Genomic DNA, 21,473 nt, shown 5'->3' on the forward strand with positions numbered 1-21,473 from the left:
TTCTTGACTTGTGGTTCACAAAATTCATTATATTATAAAGGAATAAATGTTTTCAACTCGATGCCTAGACATATAAAACGTTCAGCTACACTTACAGAATTTAAAAGACACTGCATTTCACACGTTAAAACTGTATTTTGAGCGGTTATCCAGTGATTTTTTTATGAATTGACAAAATATGTATCTTGACGAAGTTATCTCTAACGGATTATTTTATATGGATAGCTGTCATTACGACTTTTTTAATAATTATTGTAGCACTGCAAAAACTATTTCTGTTCGCCACGATGGTGATGATGAATTTTTAATATTTGATTTAATAGTAGTAGATTAATTAAAAAAGTAGTTTACAAAGGTTTGAGCCTCGTGCGCGTATTACGGATATAGAGGACTGAATTTAACATTTGATAAAAAAAAAATGCAATTTTGCAGCTTATTTGGAAGATACCTTGAGTTAGTAGTAAGTTTTCTGGCAAATGTTGGGGGTTCGTGAGCATTCCTGACATTGCTGAAAATTATGATAGCATCAGATTGCGGGGTTGCTAGTGTAATAGGATGCTTTGTTGATTGTTCATTAACTCTTGATTGCTTGTAATACTTATTAATATTTTAGGTGGACAAAAAGGCGAACTAAGAGGTGCACGCCTGAGCTTTTCCACGTTTATATCGCTGTGAAGCAACTGTAAACTCTAGAGGGAATTTACATCTGTAACTGTAACCAGTTCGATTTTGTTTGCAAACCTGCACAACCGCACTTGTATTTGATATTCTTTTCAGGACGCTACTGTGACCATGCTTGAAAACTACTCGAGTCGAGCACGCGATCGCGCAGCGCTACACCGGCACCATACAGATAACCATCAGGCAGATAAAATGAACCAACCATCCACTAAGGTAAGCTCAACTCAAAGCATAGCACAACATTCATTCATTCATTCCCGTCTACATAGAAATTGGCAACCATCAAACCTGCAGCTGGCATGAGTTGCATCTGGCATGGACTTGTTTGGGTGATCTTACCAATACCCCTCCAACGAAACCAACCAGCCGGTTTCATACGTGTGTAGGAAATAATGCAGTCGTCAAGATCATGCATTCACGCCGCGCTGCGTTGCACTTTGGGGCGTTTACCACCACCGAAATGACCACTCGAAATCAGCGAAGAGAACGGGCGGAATGAAAACGAAAGGCAAATTACCGCTACGGGCGATCGCGAAAAACACCCAACATGAACGAAGGAATGAACTGTCGGTTGGTTGGTCAGACCGATATGTTGGGGTGGGTTGGATCGAACAGCAGCAGCTAGTTTAGAGTGGAACACACAGCAGACAACACTCGGTCGGCTAGTCCAAGGTCTGCTTGATCTGCTTTCGTTGCGTACGTTTCTCGTGCATGGTGGTGATCGTGATCAGTTGTCGTCGTCGTCGTCGTCGTCGTCAGCAACCATTCAGTCAGCTAGTCCACAAGACGAAAAAAAAGGTTCCGCCTCTTGCTCGCGGAGTTGATTTCCGCGATCGAAACGCGTTTTATGGTGAAGTGATGGCCGGAGTTCGGAACGAGTGATCCTCAATTTTAACATCATTGCAAAATGAAGATCTGGATTTAAGTGTTGTATGCTGCTGAAGGGAAAACCCTAGAGTTTGCTGAGGGAAAAAAGGTGAAATGTAAAAGCTCCAAAGTGAGAGTTGAAATTTAACACATATACAAATATACGCGTAGCACCGAGGGGCGAGTGAACGCCGTGCAGAGCGAGGGGAGAGCGAGTGTGTGTGTGTGTGAGCGTGCAAGACAGCAGAAAACAGCCAAGCAGCAAAAATGACGACTTTCCCGTCGCGGAAATGTAAAATTTTCAGCACCGTTCGAGGGAAATCGGGATCCGGACAGCTCCTCCTGGTGCAACTCAGTCTAGTCTACGTTCTATTCGCGATCGTTGCGGGTGAGTAGTCCTGATTTTTTTTTTTCCATTTCGTTTTGCCCATCAATTAGGTTTCGGTTGTCTCGCGAAATAGAAAAAAAAAAAAAAAACAACTGCGAATGAGTGAAAGGAGCCAAAAAAGCAGATAATTGAATTGGCGCTGCAGCCAATCGAATTCAATTAGATACGCGGCACATTCCTCACAAATCGACTGTTACTGTGTCACAAAAGCCACCTATTCAAGGAATGTGCTGATCTGCTGGTCCAGAAAGGCACTTTGGTTAATTGGTTGGCGCGGTCTCTGAACATGAACATGAGCTGGTTGTAATACAGAAGGAAATAAAAAGCATTCGTGTAGAAACGGGAAATTCAAGTCGGAAAAAAATCGCAAGCACTACCTTGGATACTAAAATATGTTACCACTCATACCGACACCAGCCGTACACGTATTAAGGCACATGAGCGAGGTCGACGGTTCTTGTTCTGTTCTTACACTCCAGTTAAAGTCAGCTCATAATAGACGTTGAGTGTTGTTTCTGCAATCGGTATAATGTGGGTTTTTTGCGAGCCCTATTTGACCTTCACTAAACTTTCGGAAAGGACGTCTGCGGAGGGCACTCAACTTGAGGCTGAAATCAAAAGCTTAGAGATGATTCATGCTCTCTAGTAGGTACCTACTACAAGTTGCATGAATCAAGCTCGTCGCTGACGAATGGGGGATGGCATTTAAGTCACTGAGGTGCACCGATGACGCTTACAAATAAGAACAACAAAGCCTTCAACGCAGTGTGATGGTGAATGTGAGAATGCGAAATTGGTGTTCTTCCTGCTAGATGGGGTGACGCTCTGCCGGATGCGTGCGTTGAAAATTTGTCATCCAAGTTCAAGGATCGTGGTGATACACACAAACAAGGTCCCCACGCTGCAATACAATGGCCCAAGAATCCGTCTCATTCACTCACCCTACTCAGGGTTGCCAATAGTTTTTGTTTTTCAAAAATGAAGCATACAGCTATTCCCCGAAGAACGCGTTACCCACTGAGTTGCACCCACCGCTTTTTCTCGGTGGGGTTTCAACCAGTCGGTCTGACTTTTTGCATGTGAGTAGTGCCAATGGAGAACTAGTCACTCGCAGGAAATCAGAGCACTTGGTTAAAAACCCACCGAGACAAAGCAGTGGGTGCAACTCAGTGGGTAACGCGCTCTTCGGGGGAAAGCTGTACACCACAGCTTCAGCTAATGGCAGGGCTGGTAGCGATCAGTGCTGTCAAAAATAGTGTTTTAAGGCTCTGAACCATTTGCTGGATTATTTTAACTTTTGGTTAAAATTTGACAGATGGAAAGTTATCGATTACCCCTTCTATCCGAGCGTGGTTACTACTGACAGACAAGAAGTTAAATTTTGACAACCTCGGCTAAGTTCTTCTCAAAAACCGGTCGATCGATAGCACAGGGATTTTCGAACATAGAAAATAACTTTCGAAATGTCACTTTTAACCACGAATTAAATTTAACTCGGCAAATGGTTTACAGCCTTAGTGACCATGTTGAATAAATAAGTGAACAAATAGTGACTTATAGTTGTACAAATAGTGGCTAAAAAGTGATCTAAGAGAAGAAAAGTAGTCATTATGATGACACACCAAATAACTGTTTGATGTTTTAGACTTATTCAATTAGTATCTCATAAACACTTATATACGATATGGGAGTTCTGGGAAAAAATCTTTCAGAAAAAACATCAAAAGCAATCTGCTTTCAAGGTAGTTCTGAGAAATTTCAGATTCCTGTGAAGCCTGATAGTTTTGGGTAGAATTTCATGAAACCCTGAATTGAATTAAAAGTAAATTTTAATTAAAACTCTTAGGAATTTCTGAGAAGCACAACTCATGTGAACATCGGAGGAAAATTCCAAAGGAATTCTGAGGATAATTTCATAATGTTTGTGGGAGAAAACGAGCTCCGGGTAAGTCCTTGGACAGTTTTTGAAAATACTAAAAGGAGGGTTACAATTAAATCTGAGAATAACTCCAGGACATCTTCAAAGGGATTCAAAACATAAATTCAGGAGAGTTTGCCAAACAAATTATGAGAAAAAAATCTAAGGAATTTGTGAGGAGAAATGCCGATGTATTCTTAGGATACTTTCAATGTGAGTAGAATTCCAAGGGAAGGAGTGAGATTCAAAAGGAAATCTGAAATGAATTCAATCAATATTCGGAGAATCTTTCCAAAGGGTTTCTTATTGTGGAGAATTGCAATGTAATTCCGAGGAAAACTAAAAGAAAATGGAATGGAAAGGATAGTTTCATCGAAATTTTGAGGAATATTTCAATGGAAGTCTCCGTTGAATATGGAATGGACTATTCTGAGGTCTTCAGAACTACTTAACAGTTCCCATTTTTTCCTGAAGTGATGATGCTGATGCCAGATGCTCACAATACTTCTCATCAAATTCTTAAACTTCCCTGAACTTTATAGGACTTCATAAAGTTTCCTGAATTTTTTTAATGATCATGTATCTCCTCTAGAGTACTCTAAACTTCTTTAAAATTTATGTGACTTCTCTAATGTTAACGGAACTGCTCTGAGGTTCTCTGTTATTTTCTGTAATTCTCAAAACTTCTCTAAAGTTTTTGCAGTTCTCATGTTTAAGCTTCCGTCAACTTCTGAACTTATGCGAAGACTTCAATTAACTTTTTAACGTCTCTGTAGTTATCTGAAAATCTGGGAACTTCTATAAATTTCCCACTAATTTTCTGAAACTAATAGAACTAACCTCCCCCTGAAATTCCTCCAATTTTCGGAGATTACTTAACTTTTTTCAAATGCTCCCGCATTTTGCTAATGTTCATGCAAAATTCCTGATGTTCGCGGATCTCTCCTTAAACTCCATAGATTTCTATGAAGTTCTCGAAATGTTTCTGAAGACCACTGTCCTCCTAAATTTGTGGAACTTTTTTGCTCCCGCAATTTATGATTTTCACTGAAGTTCTCAGGATTATTCTAAAATTCATGAAATTTCCCTTAAATTATCGACATTAATTTAAAACTTCTTCAATAGTCTAGACTTTCCTGGTGCTACTGGATTTCTTTAAAGTTCTATAGACTGCCCTTAAATTATCAGTATTTTTTAAGACCTCGCAACTTTACTGAAATTAATTGATTTTCCATGAAGTTTCGACCATAATAAACGCTCACTAATTTTCCCTGAACTTATCTATGCTTACCTGAAGTTCTCTAAATTTGTTTAATAATCCAGCAAATTTTCGGATACACACACTTAGAAATCAGAACTGACTTAGGTAATTTTTTACCGAACGTTCGGTAAAATTTGACCCTTATTTCAAAAGCTGTTTCACTAAATTTTAATTTCAAAACACTGTCAGGCTTGTTTAAATAATTGAGTCGTGCCATTGCGGTGAAGTTTTCCATGCTTTGAAGCTTTAAAATGCCTGATTTTAACCGAACAGTACAGCTGTTGAAAGTTCGGTAAAATTTACCTAAATCGGTAATCATTTCTAAGTGTGCATATTCTGACGCTTCTGACATTTTCGGATCAATCATAGAATTCTTGGAATACCCCATAATTCCACGGAACTCCTTGTAAGTCGCTGCAAATTTGCAGAACTCATTGCTGAATATCATGAAACTATCTAAAAATATCTAAATTTATTAGAAGTTCTCTGGAATTTCGTTGATGTTCTCTAATCAACTTAGCTAAATTTTCGCATTTTTTATGTTCTTGAAATAACACCCTTAAAATATTCTCCCATTTTCCGGGTGTTCATATAATTTTTATCAACGTTCCAGAAATTCTCTCGGAGCTTTGCTGAAGTTTCCGGAAATTCCCTGAGTTTATCGAAACTTCTTTAAGGTTTCTACAACTTCCTTGAAATTATTTGAACTGCCCTTTGATTCTCTGATCTGTCTTGATGTTCTCGAAGCTTCCCTAAATCTCTCAATTCTATTGAAGATCTCGATTCTGCTCGGAAATTAATTGAATTTCCGTAAACACCGTTAAATTTCTCTGAAATTCTCTGGACTTCTGTGAAGTTCCTGAAATATTTCATAAATTCTCTGAAGGCCTCTTCTACTTCTTTTTCGCATTTCAATCGCATATTAGCTTATTGCGTGCTCTCGACTAAGTTTTCTAGTTGCACTTCCACAGTTATTAATTGAGAGCTTTCGATGCCAGTACTTAGCTCCAGCATGGTCTTGCTTTGTAGCTGCGCCTTTACCTACTGAGCTAAGGGAGGCCCTGAAGGCCTCTGTACTTCCCTAAAATTTTCGGAATATCCTAAGGGTACTCGATTTTTTTTCCAGCACATCACCCAAGTAACATTTCAAGTTTTATCAAGGTTTTAAAGCATTCTACGAGTCCAAATCATGGTCTACAGAACCTTCATAAAACCCAAATTGTTACTTGGGCATGGAACTATCCTGAATTTGTCTAAATTTACGATTATAGATCTTCAAACTGCTCCAAAAGGCTGGACTAAAGTTACGGGAACTGCTCTTAAGATCTGAAATTCCCCAATGATCTCTAGATCTAGCTTTTCTGAGGTGCTTAGAACTTCTTAAAAATTTGCACGATACCCCTCAAGTTTTCTATATTTCTCAAGTTCGCTTGACACCTGTGAAGTTATATGAAATTCTAGGAACTTCGTAAAAGTTCCTGAAAATTTTCGGATGCTAATAGAACCGCTTTGAGGTTCTTAAAGCTTCATTCCTTAGAACTTCTCCAAAGTTCCTACCATTGCTGTGAAGTTAATGGGATTGCAATGAAGGGCTCGAATCTTTCATAAAGTTAATTACGAACTTGAAATAAATCATTTATTTTTTTCCTTAATTCTGGCACTTTGAAAATACGATCTAAACTGAGTGCTTTATCCAACTGCTCCTAAAGGGTGATACGGTCAAAATTTGGTCAATATCAACTTGACGTATTTCTTTCAATTTTGCATTTAAAAAACCTGAACACCCCTCATTTTGAAGGTGTGTGTGTGTAGAATGTTGCTCTTATTTTGATTTTGGAATTCACTCTTCAGTTGTCAAAATGCCGTCCAAGCAAGAAGAGCAGCGTATCAAAATTTTACTCGCGCATCGCGAAAATCCGAGCTACTCGCACGCAAAGTTGGCAAAATCGCTAAAAGTTGCCAAATCAACCGTTACAAACGTTTGTCGACAGCCAGGAAGTCTGGATCGGGGGGAAATCGAAAACCGGAAGCCGCTGAGACGACAAAGAGAGTTGCCGGTAGTTTTAAGCGAAACCCTAACCTCTCTCTCCGAGATGCCGCAAATAAGCTGGGTGTATCGTCTACAACCGTGCATCAAGCCAAAAAACGAGCCGGACTATCGACTTACAAGAAGGTAGTGACTCCAAATCGCGATGATAAACAAAATACGACGGCCAAAGCGCGATCCCGGAGGCTGTACACGACGATGCTGACGAAGTTTGACTGCGTGGTAATGGACGACGAAACCTACGTCAAAGCCGACTACAAGCAGCTTCCGGGACAGGAGTTTTATACGGCAAAAGGAAGGGGAAAGGTAGCAGATGTTTTCAAGCACATGAAACTGTCAAAGTTCGCAAAGAAATATCTGGTTTAGCAAGCCATCTGTACCTGTGGCTTGAAAAGCAGCATTTTCATAGCTTCCGGGACTGTCAACCAAGAAATTTACGTGAAAGAGTGTTTGAATAAACGTCTGCTGCCTTTCCTGAAGAAACACGGTTGTTCCGTACTGTTTTGGCCGGATTTGGCATCTTGCCATTACGGTAAAAAGGCCATGGAGTGGTACGCCGCCAACAACGTGCAGGTGGTTCCCAAGGACAAGAACCCTCCCAACACGCCAGAGTTCCGCCCAATTGAGAAATACTGGGCTATTGTCAAGCGGAACCTAAAGAAGACCAAAAAAACTGCTAAGGGCGAGCAGCAGTTCAAGGCAAACTGGCTTTCTGCGGCAAAGAAGGTGGACAAGGTGGCTGTACAAAATCTGATGGCAGGGGTCAAGCGTAAGGCCCGGCAATTCGGATTTGGAAAAGCGGAAGCCTAACTGAATATTTTTCCTGAATTTTATACTAATTGAACTTGAAAAAGAAATTTAATTTGATTTTTTAAATAAACGATTTCACCGATTTACACGCGTTTTCCCTTGACCAAATTTTGACCGTATCACCCTTTAGTATCACCTAAGCTTAGCTCGCATCTCATTGCTCTATTCCGGGTAATGAGAAAGCGGACTCGTTGGCTAAGGTGGGCGATATTTTTGAGCGACAAATTGCCTTCAACGAATGTTTCTCCATTGCTCGTCAGCAAGTCCTCATCAGTTGGCAACACAAATGGAACGATGGGGATTTGGGAAGATGGTTACATTCTATTCTCCCACCGATTTCGAACAAACCATGGTTCAAACGGTTGGACATGAGCCGCGACTTTACACGCGTTATGTCAAGGCTTATGTCCAATCACTGTTCGTTAGACTCGCACTTCTATCGAATTGGGCTCTCAGGCAGCAATTTATGTGCGATATCGAGCATGTTGTTTGGTCATGTACCCTACACCGTGTTGCCAGATCTGAGTTATCCACATCCTTCAGGGCCCGAGGAAAACAACCCGCGATAGCCCGTTAGAGATGTCTTGGCTTGTGTTCTCCCAAGTTGTTAGCTGCCCATCGGTGTACCACCATGTTTGTCTTTTTCATCAGTATGTCGCTTAGTTCGAGATCAAGAGCACATTGCTCTCCAAACCTTGTGTTATCTATCCCTACCTTGCCATCCATTTGTTACAATTGGTAACCCCTAACCTCGAGATAGCCGCGAGTAATCGACCCCCGCTTTACCAACGTTAGTTTTAAGTCATTTTATGATCTGAAATGAAATGAATATCGGCTCCGCAAAGCTACAGCAAATGAGCCTGGAAAAATAAATACATTATAAAAAAAAGAAAATACCTATTTGAATTGTTCATGATTTTTACATTCCCTCTTCACGTGACTCTCTTTCTCTCTCACTGGTGAGGTGCCAATTGTCACCTCGTGTGAGGTAACTCTCGAGCAGTTCCACGCAAAATGCAGGGCTGTTGCAACAGAATTTCGCGGATTTCGCGAATTTCAGTTAAATTTTTAAATTTCCAGTATTTTTAGAATTTATCCAATTTTCTATTATTACTTGCAAGATATTTTGAAGTATGATTACCAGTACAGAATGTCTCAGATGCTTGTATATTGGCAGGGCTGTTACCACAGGCGCGGATTGTGCTTTTTGCGCGGAATTGTCGCGGATTTGAACTTTAAATCGTGAAAACATTAAATGATGTCGTGAAAATTGCCCGATTTCCAGACCAATTTACGTACACGCAAACCAAAAATCTATTACAATGAATGTTAGAAATTGACCATGCAGGCGATGTAATGGTTTTTTGTCTTTTTTTATTTCGGGTTCAATCTACGCTTTCGACGATACCAGTAAGCTTGTAGAACGACGCACATTCTAGAACATTGTAGAACGACGCACACACTTAACTCGAATATCTCCAGCAGAAAAAGCATACGAAGTCGAGCATGCGAGAAAATGAGCGCTTGATGTTTGCTTTTAGGCTGCCCATTATTCAGAAGTATGGAGAGAGCAGTGGAGAAAGCACAGGTCTGATAGTCGCAACGTCCGTGGTTCGAGTCCAGTCGCCAACCTTTTGTCTATTTTTTTCGACATAATTAATTTCACTCACTAATACAACTCCACATTTTTCGGTCTCCAATTTTCTTACATCGGACCGCAGCTAGGTATATCGCATCCTCGGTTCATGCGGTCTCCACTTACATCCTCTGATGATGAATCCCACATAATTGTAAGCGAATCTTACATCCACCGGTTGGGTGTAGAAATCCCAAGAGCTTCTGGAGCTTTGTGAACTCCAAGCGAAAATCGTCGAATATTCCATCATCCGTATTTCTTGGCGATTCGGAGTCTACTTCTATGCTCAAATCTTGTGATCTCTTTTCCCGCTATTTCAGTTCTGTTTTTTCGGATTCAGTCGCCAATACAGCTCTATGAATGCTTTACATCTTTACCGCTTCGTTGGACTAAGGGGTTTTTCCCGAAATATGAAGACATTCCTTTATGTTCCCTGTTCACAAGAAGGGCGACAGACGTGACGTGACTAACTACCGTGGTATAACAAGTCTTTCTGTAGCTTCAAAATTAGTTGAGATCATTGTGAATGGTGCTATCTTCTTTCATGTCAAAAACTACATCTCAGCAATGCAACACGGATTTATGCCAGGACGTTCACTTGGAAAATAGGGCTCAAGTAGATACCGTTTATACTGACCTGAGAGCGGCCTTTGATTGCATCGATCAAAATGTCTCGTCTGGGAGTTTCGGACGGTTTGGTTGATTGGCTGTGCGTGCAACCTACGGTGTTCCCCAGCACAGCAATTTAGGACCACTGCTGTTCACAATCTCCTTCAACGATGTGACGCTCATCCTGCAGAGTGGTTGTGTGCTCATATATGCCGATGATCTCAAACTATACATCGTTGTCAAGGACACCGAAGATTGCCGTCAGCTGTTGGACCAATTTGTTGACTGGTGCCACCTAAATAAGCTCTCCCTCACTATATCAAAATGTGGAGTCATGACATTTCATCGCACAAGGACGCCAATCGTATAGTAAGTAAGTAAGTAAGTAAGGAAGTTAGAAAATAAATAAATAAATAAGTAGGTAAATAGATTGACAGAGAGATCGATAGATAGATAGATAGATAGACACACAGTTCAAAAAAGTAGTGTAAATTTCTGTTCAATATGATGCACATAAATGGAGCGTCACATATCATATACGTTTACATTATATTTCATGTAAAGTTCTGACACATGTCATGTCAATTAAAATTCAGAATATTTATCTGTGTAGATACATAGATAGATGGATAGATAGACAGTGTGCCCATTGAAAGCTATTCCTCGGGTATCTAAGAAAATGGAGAGATGCTACAAATGCATGGACTTCGGTCACCAATCGAGAAACTGCAAAAGCCCTGACAGATCTGAACTGTGCAGCAAAGGCGGAGAGAAGGGGCACGTTGCAAAAGACTGTACAAAGCAACCGAGGTGCATGCTCTGCAAAAAGGAGGACGGAAACGGCCATGTGACGGGAAGTTTCAGCTGCCCAGAGTTCAAGAAGGCAATGGTGGGTCAGCAATAATGGAGGTAATCCAAATAAATCTCAATCATTGCAACACAGCACAGCAACTGTTGTGGCAGTCGACAACGGAAACAAAGTGCGACGTTGCAATCATTGCAGAGCCATATCGAGTCCCTCGCGATAATGGTAACTGGGTGGCGGATAGAGCAGGAATGGCGGCCATACAAGTCATGGGCAGGTATCCCATTCAACAAGTGGTGGCGGGCTCATACGAAGGTTTCGTGATAGCCAAAATCAATGGAATCTATGTATGTAGTTGCTACGCACCCCTGATATGGACAATTGAACAGTTCCACCAGATGCTAGATGGGCTCACCGGAGAGCTCATTGGACGGAGACCAGTCATCATCGCAGAAGATTTCAATGTTTGGGCAGTGGATTGGGGGAGCAGGTGTACCAACGCAACAGGGTATAGCCTGCTGAAAACTCTGGCAAAGTTAAACGTCTGTCTGGCCAACTTAGGAACCATCAGCACCTTCCGCAAAGATGGTAGGGAATCCATTATCGACATCACTTTCTGCAGTACGTCGCTAATGGCAAATATGAACTGGATAGTGTGCGAAGAGTAAACCCATAGTGACCATCAGGCGATCCGGTACAGTATCGGCGAACGGACACCGGTGGAAATGCAGAGGACGAAAGTAAGCGAGCGGAAGTGGAAGACGAAGGCATTCATTCCGGGCCTAAGCGCGAACGAGTTGACCGAATCATTAGCAATCATGTGACACAACGATGCCGAGAAAACTGGAGCCAACGAACAGGCGGCGTCCAGCTAACTGGTCGAACGAGAAAATTAGCACCCTCCGTGCTACTTGTCTTCTAGCCAGAAGGTGTGCTCAGAGAGCAAGAACAGAAGCAGGCAGAGAGGAGCGCAGGGTGGTGTTCCGATAGGCCAGGGCTGCACTGAAACGAAAGATAAAGCTGAGCAAGTCAAATAGTTTCAAGGAGCTGTGCCGCGACGCCGATCAGAGGTCCAACGATGCCGGTTGAAATGTGTTCCAACAAGCTGAAAGTCATCGTGAAGGGACTTTCCCCACAGCATGACCCAACGAACTGGCCACCTACAACATAAAGGGTGTCCACGATGAAATTGCCACACACAAAATTGATTCGCAAAATTCGAGTTTTCATCCGATTGCCATCAAATTTTCAGGGATTGAGAAATAACTATTAAACTTCAATTTACCATTTTACTCGTATTTTATTTACAGTCCATACGCAAATGCCCGCACCTTGGCCTTAACCCGGCCATAAGATTCTGCACAACCTGTGAATCATCCGTTTTTTGCATGTAAACCCATACTTTCTTCAGTTCCTCGACTGTCTTCACTACCTTAGGTCGTTTAAGAAGGTGCTGCTTCATAATCGCCCAGTACTTCTCGATGGGGCGGAGCTCCGGAGTGTTGGGAGGGTTGAACATTTTCGGCACGAAATTGACCTTATTGTCCGCATACCACTTCAGCACGTCCTTGGAGTAGTGGCATGAGGCCAAATCCGGCCAGAAGATTGTTGGGACGTTGTGGGCCTTCAGGAGAGGAAGCAGCCACTTCTGGAGGCACTCTTTTATGTACACCTGTCCGTTCATCGTGTCCTGGGTCACGAAAGGTGCACTCCGCTTCCCGCACGTGCAGATGGCTTGCCAAACCAGGAATTTCTTCGCAAATTTGGACATCTTCTGAGTGCGGACATGCTCCGGAACGCTGAACTTATCCTTGGTCGTGAAAAACAGGTTGCCGGGGATCTGTTTGAAGTCGGTCTTCACATATGTTTCGTCGTCCATGATGCAGCATTCAAATTTCGTCAGCATGTTGAGGTACAACTTCCTGGCACGGGTTTTGGCGGACTTGTCCTGCTTCTCGTCGCGATTAGGGGCCTTTTGTACCTTGAACGTTCGAAGCCCAGCCTTAGTTTTGGCCTTCTGGACAAAACTTCGGCTTAGGTGCAGCTTCTTAGCCACATCCCTAACGGAGGCGTTCGGATTTCGGTTGAAGGCCCCAACTACGCGGTTGTGACTTTTGGTGTTGTACGGAATACTTTTTCCTTCACTTCTGGGCTTCCGATCGGTGGTCAACCATTCCTCGAACCGCTTAATCACTCGCGACACCGTGGAATTCGCGATTCCCAACGTTTTAGCGATGGAACGATGCGAGAGATCCTTGTTCTCGTGATGAATGCGCAAGATTTTATCACGCACGAGCTGTTCTTTCGACTCCATTTCCGCGAGTTTTGATCACAGGACTTTAAAACTTGCAGGATGTAAATAATGCAGTATGAACTAAATCCACCCAAATTTTCATTAAATTCTACCCAACGATTAAAAAGTTAGAGCAATTTCATAGTGTGGCAATTTCATCGTGGACACCCTTTATGGCAAGGTAGATGAAGACAACGTTGAACAAGTCTCCAACGAGGAACTCATAGCAGCAGCGAAAGGGTTGAAACGTGGCGTTAAAGGCGGCGATTCAGACGTTCCCGGACATGTTCAGGATGGTGCTGAAGAAATGTCTGGACGAGGGTCAGTTTCCTGATAGGTGGAAGGTACAAAAGCTTGTGCTGTTGCCGAAGCCCGGAAAACCGCCGGGGGATCCTGCATCGTATAGGCCAATATGCTTGCTGGATACTGTCGGAAAGCTCTTGGAGAGGATCATCCTGAACAGGCTGACGAAATGCACGGAGAGTGAACACAGATTGTCGGAGAGGCAGTTTGGATTCCGTAAAGGACGGTGGATGCAATGCGGACAGTGATTGGCAGAGCCGAGAAAGCTTCCAAACAGAAACGGAGAGGAAATCGATACTGCGCCGTGATTACGATTGATGTGAAGAATGCATTCAATAGCGCCAGCTGGGAGGCCATCGCCAAGGCGCTCCATAGAATTAGGGTTCCAGACTACCTCAGTAGGATTCTAAGTAGTTACTTCCAGAACCGGGTCCTGGTCTACGAGACAGACACGGGCAGAAATCGCTTAAATTCCATGCGGGAGTTCCACAAGGCTCCATTCTAGGTCCCACGCTGTGGAACGGAATGTACAATGGCGTGCTGACGCTCAAGCTGCCCAAAGGAGTTGAGATCGTTGGCTTTGCGGACAATTTCGACTTGACGGTAACAAGTGAGATCCTGGAAGAAGTGGAAATGCTGGCGGCCGAGGTGATAGATACGATTGGTAACTGGATGCAAGGTGCGAAGCTGCAGATAGCCCACCACAACACAGAAGTGATGTTGGTCAGTAACTGTAAAGCAGTGCAGCGGGCAGAAATAACCGTTGGAGAGCACACCATTATTTCGAAGCGCGTGCTGAAGTATCTGGGAGTGATGATCGACGACCGGCTAAACTTTAATAGCCACATCGAATATGCTTGCCGGAAAGGCGGCGAAGGTCATCAACGCAATAGCCAGAATCATGCCGAACAATTCTAGTCCAGGCAGCAGCAAGAGGCGTCTTCTGGCTAGTGTGTTTTCATCGATATTAAGGTACGGAGGTCCAGCCTGGATTGAAGCGCTGAAAACGAAGCAGAACCAAAGAAAATTGAGCAGTACGTTCTGGCTCATGGCCATGCGAGTCGTGAGTGCGTACAGAACCATTTCGATGGTAGGCAGTATGCGTTATCGCCGGTATGATCCCAATCGGCATCACCTTGGCGGAGGACTACGAGTGCTATATGACGAGAGAAACCAGAGGAGTGAGAACGGAGTCGATGGCTAAGTGTCAGCAGGAGTGGGATGCAGCAGAGAATGGTAGATGGACACACAGGCTAATACCGGCTCTTTCGACCTGGGTAATCAGGAAGCATGGAGAAGTCAACTTCCACTTGACACAGTTCCTGTCTGGTCATGGCTGCTTCAGGAAGTACCTGCATCGGTTCGGACACACAACGTCACCCTTCTGTCCGGAGTGTGGGAATGTGGAAGAATCACCAGAGCACGTGGTCTTTGAATGTCCTAGATTTGATGATGTGCGAGAGGATATGCTCGCCCTTAGCACGGAGAATGTCGTCGAAGAAATGTGTCGAGAGGAGGGCACCTTTAACGCCGTCAGATCATGTCAGCGCTGCAGCGAAAATGACGAGAAGACCAACTAGAAAGTAGTAGTGTGTTCACACAAGTGCGAACTGAAAGCCGAAGCCGGGAGAACTCTCCGTCAGAGTAGGCTGAATCCACCACCGGGGATAACCGAGTAGAACGTTACGCTGGGAGCTAAATGGCTCACAAATTGGAGAGACGATCAGCGAACTGGAAGCGCCAATTAGCTGAGGCAAAGTGAGGTGCGTAATGCACGGCCCCCTCCGAAGTAATGCGACAAGTGGTTCCGTGAGGAAAGGGCAAGGCGTCCAAGGAGGTTTTAGTGCGGTAAGAATCCCACACACCGTGTCACCGCGACTGTGCGTTCAGTCGTCAAGCGGTGGCATGATGGCCTTTTTAAAGGTTTCCTCCTTGCCAAAAAAAAGGAAAAATAGATAAAGCGAAGTAAGGGCAGCACTCCTTCGGAAGGTTCGAGAGGATCCGGAGTTGAAGCAACTAGGAGAGAACGTGGTGAAAACCAGGCGCGCCCAGAAAGGCGAGATCCTACGATCAAGAGCTCACTACAAAAGAAGAGCTGAGAAGTGCGTTGAGAGTGTACTGCGATCTGGGAGACGTCCCGATGTCAATCCGGATAAGGAAGGCGTACGGCGGCATGCAAACGGCGCATGCAAGAACATGTGACCGGAAGTGGAAGACGAAGGCTTTCGACAAGGATCTTTTCGTTGAGGCACTCCGTGTGCACATCTTTGAAGAGATCGTGGAGAAATTCTTGGAACGTTTCTGGAATTGTAACATTCATCAGCAATTTCAAGACGAACCAATCAAAAAATGTAATCCCTTGCAAGACCAAACTACAGTTCTGTATTTAGAGTTCCTAATAGGAACTTTCGAATCCGATATCCGATATCAACTACATGTTCAATTCACCTCTCAACACCGCTTCTACCGTTTCCTTTTCTATTGTAGATTCCCAAGCACCGGAGGACGGTCCCTATCGGGGCAAGTACATCGGCAAGTTCAACTCGTACCACCACCAAGCATCGGGGGACGTGTACGCCGTGGATGAGTTCACCTTCCTGGTGACGGGATTCAATTACGATGGCAATGGCGTGGATACGTTCTTCTGGTCCGGTGCTAGTAACCGGCCTGGGCCACAGGGTTTCATCGTGCCTGACGAATTCGGCAAGTATGTTCGACTGAAAACCGTTCAAAACTAACCGATATTAAAAAAGTGGCTTACTTTTCCAGAACCAACATCCTCGAGCGGTACTTCAACAAAGACTTCACCCTGCGGCTGCCGGACAACAAGAAGATCACCGAGGTCAAGTGGCTGGCGATCTACGATCTGAACTCGCAGAACAACTTTGCCGATGTGTACATTCCGGAGGACTTCGAACCGCCCGTTCCGCAGAAGGCAGGCAGTTTGTCCAAGAACAGTCACGGGGTGAGCAGCGAGGCGATTGACATTCTGGACTCGAAGACGCTCCGCTTTCCGGAGTTTAGCTACGACGGCAAGGGAAGGGAGGTGCACTTTTGGGTCGGAGTAGGACCGTCGCCGTCGTCCAAGGGACGCAAGATTCCGGATGAGATGGGATAGTGAGTTTTTCGGTGATTTTGAAGGGAATTTCTAGAAGGGTTTTGACGTGGTTGTTGATTTGTTATAGCTTGGATCCGATTCGGGCGTACGATCGGGAAATCATCACCTTGGAGCTGCCGGGCGACATGACCATCTTCGATATCGACTGGTTCTCGGTGTACGACGTGGCGACGAAGGAGGATTTCGGTTCTTTCCTCATTTCGGACGATCTGAACGTTCCGCCGTCGCTGGTCAAGGTGACTCCACACGCTGAATCGCTACCGAACTGTCGTCAGCTGCACAAGGACTATCGAGTGTCGTGGGAGGTTTTCGGACCGCAGGTTACCTTCCAGCTGGCAGGGAACGTGAAGGAGGACGAATATATGGCCTTCGGTATCAGCGGTTCGGACAGCCAAAGTCAGATGCAGGGTGCCGACGTGGTGGTAGCCTATATTGATGGCCATCAAGGCTATGCGGTGGATTATAACATAACCTCACTGGCACCGTGCGTTCAGGTGCTTGGTCAGAACAAAGGTGTCTGCCGGGATGACGTCGTTGGAGGTCAAGACAGTTATCAGTTGCATACGTTCAACCGCGAGAATGGAATCAACACGATCACCTTCCGTAGGATGTTGATTTCGCCGGATAATGGCGACAAGGAGTTCGTGTTGGATCACCCGATGTACATGATTTGGGCTATGGGTCGGTTGGATTCGAACAACGAGCCCACCTACCATGACATCTACCCTAAGAAGGACATTGTGATAACGTTCAACACTTCGGAATCGGTCAACGATTGCTTCAGCTTTACCCGAAGTGAGATGAATCTGAAGGACGTCTGGGAGAAGTCGCAAATCTTCGACCGGACCATCCGATCGTTCACGGCAACGCTGGGTCCAGCGGGGGGCAAACGTGGCTACCAGGGAATTACCGGACACGTTTCTAACGGGTTGGCTTGGTACATTAATGGGTTCCTGGTTCCGGAGTTGTGGCTTCGACGAGGTCTAACGTATTCCTTCAAAATCCGTGGAGGGAACAATCCACATTCACCGGAATACTACCACCCGTTGGTCATCACGGACGAACCCCGCGGGGGTTTCGATCGCCTATCGGACGCCAAGCAGAGTGAAATCCGCGTCCTCGCCGGTGTGGAGTTCACGCGCCGCGGTCGACCGAAGCCAACGGCAGCCGGGCCGCTCTGCCTGGCACGGCACTCGGACACGCAGGACCGCCGGTTGGACGATAATTTTGCCACGTTCAAAAAGTTCAACCGAACGCTCAAGTGGAGCTGCGAGTCGGGCGATCCGGCACTCCTGGAGATCACGCCCAATTCCAGCTGGCCGGACGTGGTGTACTACAACAGTTTCACGCACGCGAACATGGGCTGGAAGATCCACGTCGTGGACAGCTATAGTGCCTCGGCGAGAAGTGGTGCGGGCGGGCGGCGGGTGACGTCCTGGGCTGAGGTAAGACTGATTGCGGCTGGCGTCGGCGCAGCGCTGCTGCTTCTGCGGGGATTATTCTCCGGTGGAGCACGTGGTGGGTTGTGATCTGGATTTTGTTTTTTTTTCGTTGATTCGTAAGTGCATGGAGTTCCATCGTCTTCATCAGTCGGTAGGTAGGGCTAGTAGTTGTTCGAAAATAAATTTGGAAAATTTGAAGCATGGGGGATTCCTTTTTTTCCTGGATGGATGACCTCCTCTCCTAGATTGACCTAGAACTTTGATGAAGGAAGGGACGGTTCGGATTGAAATAATTCTTCTCCAGGTGGGGGGGTTGGTCGGTGTATGTGTTAATGTGAAACGCGTCACAATTCGTGGTGTATATTTTACTCTATTTGCTTCACTTGGTGTATACATGTTCAACTTTACTATTATGTTAGCTTATGAGTGACTCAAGTTCACTTGATTAATGTGTGTTCTTAGGCTAATATTTTCAACACATATAATACGCTTTGAGATTTGAGATATTCAGTTGGTTTAAGATTTTGTTTTTGCTTTATAGATCAGTGTGTTTGTGGTTATAATAATACGGACGTGTGTCCGTTTCTTTCGACAAGCTACTACTAACGTATTGTTTTCTATTGTGACGGAGTTCATGGAGCTTTCTATTTTTCATTTGCAAAACAGAATTTATTAGTAGTTCACAATTGCCTAGAATCGCTTAGATAAGAATGGTAGGTATTGTTGTTTTACAGGGTAGATTAACCAATCAAGGGCAAACGTATTGCATTCGATATTGCACCAAATATCCATCTTATAGACGAATGTGAAAGATTAGAAATCAAGATGATGCGAAATTAGTAGAAGAAAAAGCCTGATCCGCGGAGGGGCTGACAAAATCGGGAAAGAACTGTACTCAGTGCCACAGAAGGAAATGTTCCCTGGTCTCTGCAACTGCAAGTATTATCAATTATTTGAATGGTGAGAAGTTTAAGATATTAACCGATCATCTAAACCACGATGGAAGTGTATATCTGCATCTGCAGAGGCGCAATTATTTACAAAACAAGTAGAGCTAGCGTGACTTGTTTACACTGTATTTCAATTCTACTCAATGACTGAACAGAATGTTACTGTCCTCTCTTTTTCTCTCACGGAAATCTGACTCTATTGTGGTTGAAAAGGGAACTTTCGATAGATCGATGACGTCATTTCGCTAGCGTCTGCAATGGGAAATTCTAATAGCAGGCGTTGACGATGAGACGTTGTCGAGTTGTTGATTAGCAACCATCGTGGTAACTCACCGCTTACCTGTCGATCTGCCAAATTTGGAAAGACGTCAGCATTGAATTTTCTCATATAATAATAATTCGCCCACTATATCACAAGAAATTGCGAGTAGCTGGGTGGAATGGAGATTAGTTAAGCATTGGCTACAGGACCAAGTCTCCCCTGGGTGGAGCCAGAAGATGGACGCAAATAGAAATGATGATCCGGGACGGGCATCTTACCGTTTCGGAAAGTGGATTAGAGATGATCCGGGACGGAAATCTTGATTTACTTTGAAGCACGAGTAAAGATGTTCCGGAACGGACATACTAGGTTTGCCGAACGTGGATTCAAGATGGTCCGGGACGGGCATCTTTGGATCGCGGAATAATGATGATCCGGGACGGACATCTTACTTTCTGGTTCGATAATCAAAGATAAGGTAAGGTAAGGAAATTCTCACCATTTGAAATGGTCTCTAGACTCGACTTTAGATCTTTAAATGGATATAAGCTAGGGTAAACGCTTCTATTGTTGCGGTACGTAAGAAGCGTTAGGTTCCTATAGTTGTATATTGAGTCTCCATGCACAACTATAGGAACCTAACGCTTCTAACATACCGCAACTACACTGATAGGCAAAATAAAGTGCCCACCCCATCATTTTTTGAATTTCTCTCATTTATTTGGTTCAAATTAAAGTAAATACACTGTAGTATTTTTTATATCTTATTCTTTATATTCTTTTTAAGTTTCACTTATAGAATACCAGATAAAAAGAAGAGACTGACTCGAAGAAAAAAAAATCAAAATGGGTGTAAAAAAGAACAGTGACAAAAAAAAGTGCCCACTGCATTTTAACTCCAGAAAACATAAAATAAAGTAAAAGAATACCAGCCTAATAGTTAATGTGTCCTCCTTTGGCCTTCAGGACCAGCTGCAGGCGCTTCGGCATGCTCTCCACTAGATTCTTCAGGTGCTGTGGATCTAGTTCTTCCCAGGCGCGCTCCAGGGCTTCAAAATAGTTATTTTTATTGGTAACACCAGTTTTGTCAACCCTGGCATCGAGAATCGCCCACAAATTCTCGATGGGGTTGAGGTCCGGGCTTTGTGGAGGCCATTCCAGTGGTTTAATTCGACATGACCGGAAGAAAGACTTAGTCTTCTTGGCAGTATGCTTCGGATCGTTGTCCTGCTGGAATACGAATTTCTCCTCAAGGCCCGTCTGGATCAGCGAAACTTCCAGATTTTCCCGCAGGATGTCGATGTAGGAATCTGCCGTCATTATCCCGTCGATTTTCACCAGGCTTCCCACTCCACCCCACGAAAAGCACCCCCAGACCATCACATTTCCTCCTCCATGCTTCACCGTGCCTTGTATGTGGCGCTCCTGAAGCTCCTCACCCGATCTACACCACACACGAACCCGTCGCTTCCGGTTGAACAGTTCGAATTTTGATTCGTCCGTCCAGAGAACCGTTTTCCAGAACTCTAGGGGCTTATCAGCATGCTCCTTAGCAAACTTAAGCCGTTTGACTTTGTTTGCCTTGCTGATAAATGGGCGCTTCCGAGCAACTTTGCTGTTCAACCCCTGTGCTACGAGACGGCGACGAACAGTTCGACTGGAAACTGTTAGCTGAAGAGCCTCCTGGATCTCGCGGACAGTTACCTTCGGGTTCTTCTTCACTTCACGCATGATCTTGGTGTCCGTTCTCGCATCCGTTTTGCGCATCCTGCCTCTGCCAGGGCGATCCACCACTGATCCGAACGATTTCATTTTCTGCAGAATTTTCCCGACCGCTGTTTTGCTGATATTGTACTTCCTAGCGACAGACCGGTGCGATTCACCGTTTTGCACATCACGAACAACCAATTTTCGGATACACACGGGAATTGCTTTCGAAATCACTACGTCCTCCATTTTTTTCAACTGATTCAAATGCGATCACGTGTACAAATGCACCAGTTCCACCCGTTTGCTTCAATACATGTCAAACTTTCAAAACAAAAACAATCGAGGGGTTTTCCGATGGAAACTTATCGAAAAC

General features: G+C 44.3%; 1 protein-coding gene across 1 annotated transcript; it reads left to right on the forward strand.

The window, feature by feature from the left end:
• Window positions 1-1,619: 1,619 nt before the first annotated feature.
• knk (protein Skeletor knk) lies at window positions 1,620-18,268 on the forward strand. The gene is made up of 4 exons (XM_065223181.1): window positions 1,620-1,936; window positions 16,106-16,325; window positions 16,388-16,735; window positions 16,804-18,268. The coding sequence occupies exons 1-4, from the start codon at window positions 1,816-1,818 to the stop codon at window positions 18,263-18,265; spliced, it is 2,151 nt and encodes a 716-aa protein (XP_065079253.1). The 5' UTR covers window positions 1,620-1,815; the 3' UTR covers window positions 18,266-18,268.
• The last annotated feature ends 3,205 nt before the right edge of the window (window positions 18,269-21,473 follow it).

This window comes from Ochlerotatus camptorhynchus, unplaced genomic scaffold, assembly GCF_037179485.1.
Source record: "Ochlerotatus camptorhynchus isolate MF236.1 unplaced genomic scaffold, CSIRO-AGI_Acam_v1.1 ptg000185l, whole genome shotgun sequence".
Taxonomy (NCBI): Eukaryota; Metazoa; Arthropoda; class Insecta; order Diptera; family Culicidae; genus Ochlerotatus; species Ochlerotatus camptorhynchus.

Coding starts and splice junctions, on each gene's coding strand:
- knk (XM_065223181.1), top strand. CDS start 1,816: ATGACGACTTTCCCGTCGCGGAAATGTAAAATTTTCAGCACCGTTCGA. Junction 1,937..16,105: donor TCTATTCGCGATCGTTGCGG/GTGAGTAGTCCT, acceptor TTTCTATTGTAG/ATTCCCAAGCACCGGAGGAC. Junction 16,736..16,803: donor ATTCCGGATGAGATGGGATA/GTGAGTTTTTCG, acceptor GATTTGTTATAG/CTTGGATCCGATTCGGGCGT.